Genomic DNA, 2,506 nt, shown 5'->3' on the forward strand with positions numbered 1-2,506 from the left:
GCGCGCCGGGGAGCCCAGGCCTGGAGGCGCAGGGCCGGGGCCAGGAGACGTGAGCGCAGGCCTGGGGCTGATCGTGATTGGGTGAGTCCTGATCTGGGAAGGGAAGTGGCTGAACTCTGGCGGGTGATGTTTGTGCAGTGTGCGTGATTTGTTTTCTGCCTGCAAAGCTGGAATCCGTCTCTTCTGTTCCCTTGCATCCATTCATGACATTCTCGTGCTCACAGCACGCGGGCCGCCCAGGTGAAGTCGCTCACTGGCTCTCAGAAGCATCCATGGCATCTGATTTGACTTCTGCAATCCCCAGCCCAGGTTGCTTCTAGCAGGTCCCGTGTTAAGTCAGGACAGCCTGGGTGTTTTATAGGGAGGGGCAGGTTCGAGAAGGCCAGTTCATTCCAGAAAATACCCTGCATTTCAGCCCATGCAGCATACAGGGCTCATTTCAGACAACCCTTCTTAACAGGAATACAAAATTGAAGCTGCGGTGGCTGTTGAATACTTGAATTTCTACAGGCACTGGTTTGTGGGCGATCAGGAGGCAGCTTTTTCAAAGTGAAAGTAGATGATCCAGTCATTTCCTTGACAACTAGAATGGAGTGACTCACGGAGACTGGGACTCGGCCTTAACTTTGATACATCAACAAATTAATCCACTGTGGTTCAGTTGTTGCATTTCCGTTTACACCAAAAAGTAGGTCCTGTCTGCAAATGAACAGCCCTAAATGTACCCACTGAGCGGAATTTTTTCATCTCTCTATATAAGGAACTACCATAGAACTGTTCTATGGCTACATGGTTTGTAATTAGAGCTTAAACGTTCCACCACATCAAGTTTTAACGTTTGTAGGATGCATCCTGTAAGTTGTGTACATTTTCCTAGACTGTAGGGCTGATGTAGGAGTTGATAGTTTACAGGGAATTAAAGATGTTCCATATATTGCATGAAAGAACAGCACAATAATGCATGACTGGAAGACAGAGAAACCAACGAAGCAAAACAAGACATAAAAAGAAAAACAAAAGGTAAATGTTACAGATTCCGTTTTTAGTTTACAACGTCAGTAACCTGTGGTTTGTGGAAAGACCAGCTCTATCCCTGTTGTCCTTGTGACCTTGGGCAGTCATTGAGTGGATGGGCTCAAGTGCCTCTTCAGAATTCTCCTGAATTCTGTGGTCAAATGTATAAGCCATTACACTGAACCTGGAAGTTCAAGAAGTTCCACAGAAGTCCAGAGACTTTGAAGACACGGGGAAGAGCAGAGGAGAAAAAGTTGGAGAAATGTTCTGAAAGTCGTTTCAAGGCATCCATTTTCTTGTAATCCCCACCCCCATACCTGGCCAGCACCCCTGTCTTGGAGACCTCGTGTGCCAGGTTCTTGTTCTGACCTCTAAGAAGGGTTCGGGAAATCTGGAGAAGGCTGTGCGTAGATTAAATAGGAGTCCAGAGACGAAATATAATTTTGAAAGGCATTTGGGGGGCAGAGGAGCCTAGTTTAAAGGAAACTAAGATCTCCTCGTCCCAGGACCCCATGCTTTTTATTAACACAATTTGTCCTGAGGCGAGGCAGAGATATACACTTCAAAGGGTCAGGGTTTCCTATACAGAGGCATTGTCAGATTTGGGGGAATTAGCCTACAGCTGTTCAGGTGTTTGGCCAGTAGGAGGCAATAACATGTAGATTAAGATGCCCTGAGGTGTCTGGCAGCAAGCAATCATCCATTTTCAGGTTTGGGGAAATGCCATCAGTCATTCCCAGATTCAGCCCTGCTGTCATGCTGGAATTGGTTTCCAGCACTCGTGGTCTCACTACACTTTGAAGTGAGCAGGAGTGTTCCTCTTGGCAAGGATATGGTGTAGTGTGAAGAGAGAAACTAGTTCTTCCATTTTGTAAATCATTTTCTTCTTAGTTTGAACTACTTCCTTCCCACTCCTCTCACCCCACCCCATGACCTCAGAAAAAGGGTGAATATTCTGGAAGAAGAAATTATTTAATTGGAAACAAAAACAAATGGGTATGCGTTTTCAAGTTGCACAAAAGGAGAGGAGGTGCTAAGTAGGAGCAAGAGAAGCTAAATGAGTGCAGGAGGGACTCCATTCTGTTGTAATCTCCATGTTTTGGAGATATCAGCTACTGTGAATTTTCTTTCTTTATAAAGGTTAAATAAGTTCCAGAAATGTCTTTAATTTGGAGAATATTTTTGAGTCTGGTCACAGTGTAATCTTTTGATTTAAGCATGAACATTCAGAGTAATCAGAGAGCAAAAACATATTCATTAGAAGCGCTGATTGAATCTCTGCCTATTGATTTGTTTTTCAAGAAACAGGAAATCTTTACCTGACAGGCATTGGTTTAGGTGCTACAGGTAAAGAAAGCTAATAAAGTGTCAAGATCATCATAATAAAAAGCCAAGTATTGAAAGAGAGCTTAAGCAACATAAGTGCCCAGCCATAGAGGAGTGGATAAAGATGGTGTGATGGTGTGGAATATATATATGTGTGTGTGTGTGT

At 44.2% G+C, this 2,506-nt stretch overlaps 1 protein-coding gene across 3 annotated transcripts in view; it reads left to right on the forward strand.

Annotated features, from left to right (window-relative positions):
• The window catches only part of LOC102242191 (protein FAM149A), a 21,986-nt gene that overhangs the window by 10,594 nt on the left and 8,886 nt on the right, over window positions 1-2,506 (forward strand). The window contains exon 2 of one of the 3 annotated variants that reach the window (XM_005878174.2): window positions 461-1,020. The exons of 1 other annotated variant lie outside the window; for it this stretch is intronic. In XM_005878174.2, the coding sequence (XP_005878236.1) occupies window positions 962-1,020 (59 nt within the window). In that variant the 5' untranslated portion in view covers window positions 461-961. Of the gene's footprint in view, window positions 1-6; window positions 82-460; window positions 1,021-2,506 lie in introns of those variants that run through there. One more of the 3 variants, XR_001364424.1, reaches the window with a different exon arrangement.

Source organism: Myotis brandtii, unplaced genomic scaffold, assembly GCF_000412655.1.
Source record: "Myotis brandtii unplaced genomic scaffold, ASM41265v1 scaffold5483, whole genome shotgun sequence".
Taxonomy (NCBI): Eukaryota; Metazoa; Chordata; class Mammalia; order Chiroptera; family Vespertilionidae; genus Myotis; species Myotis brandtii.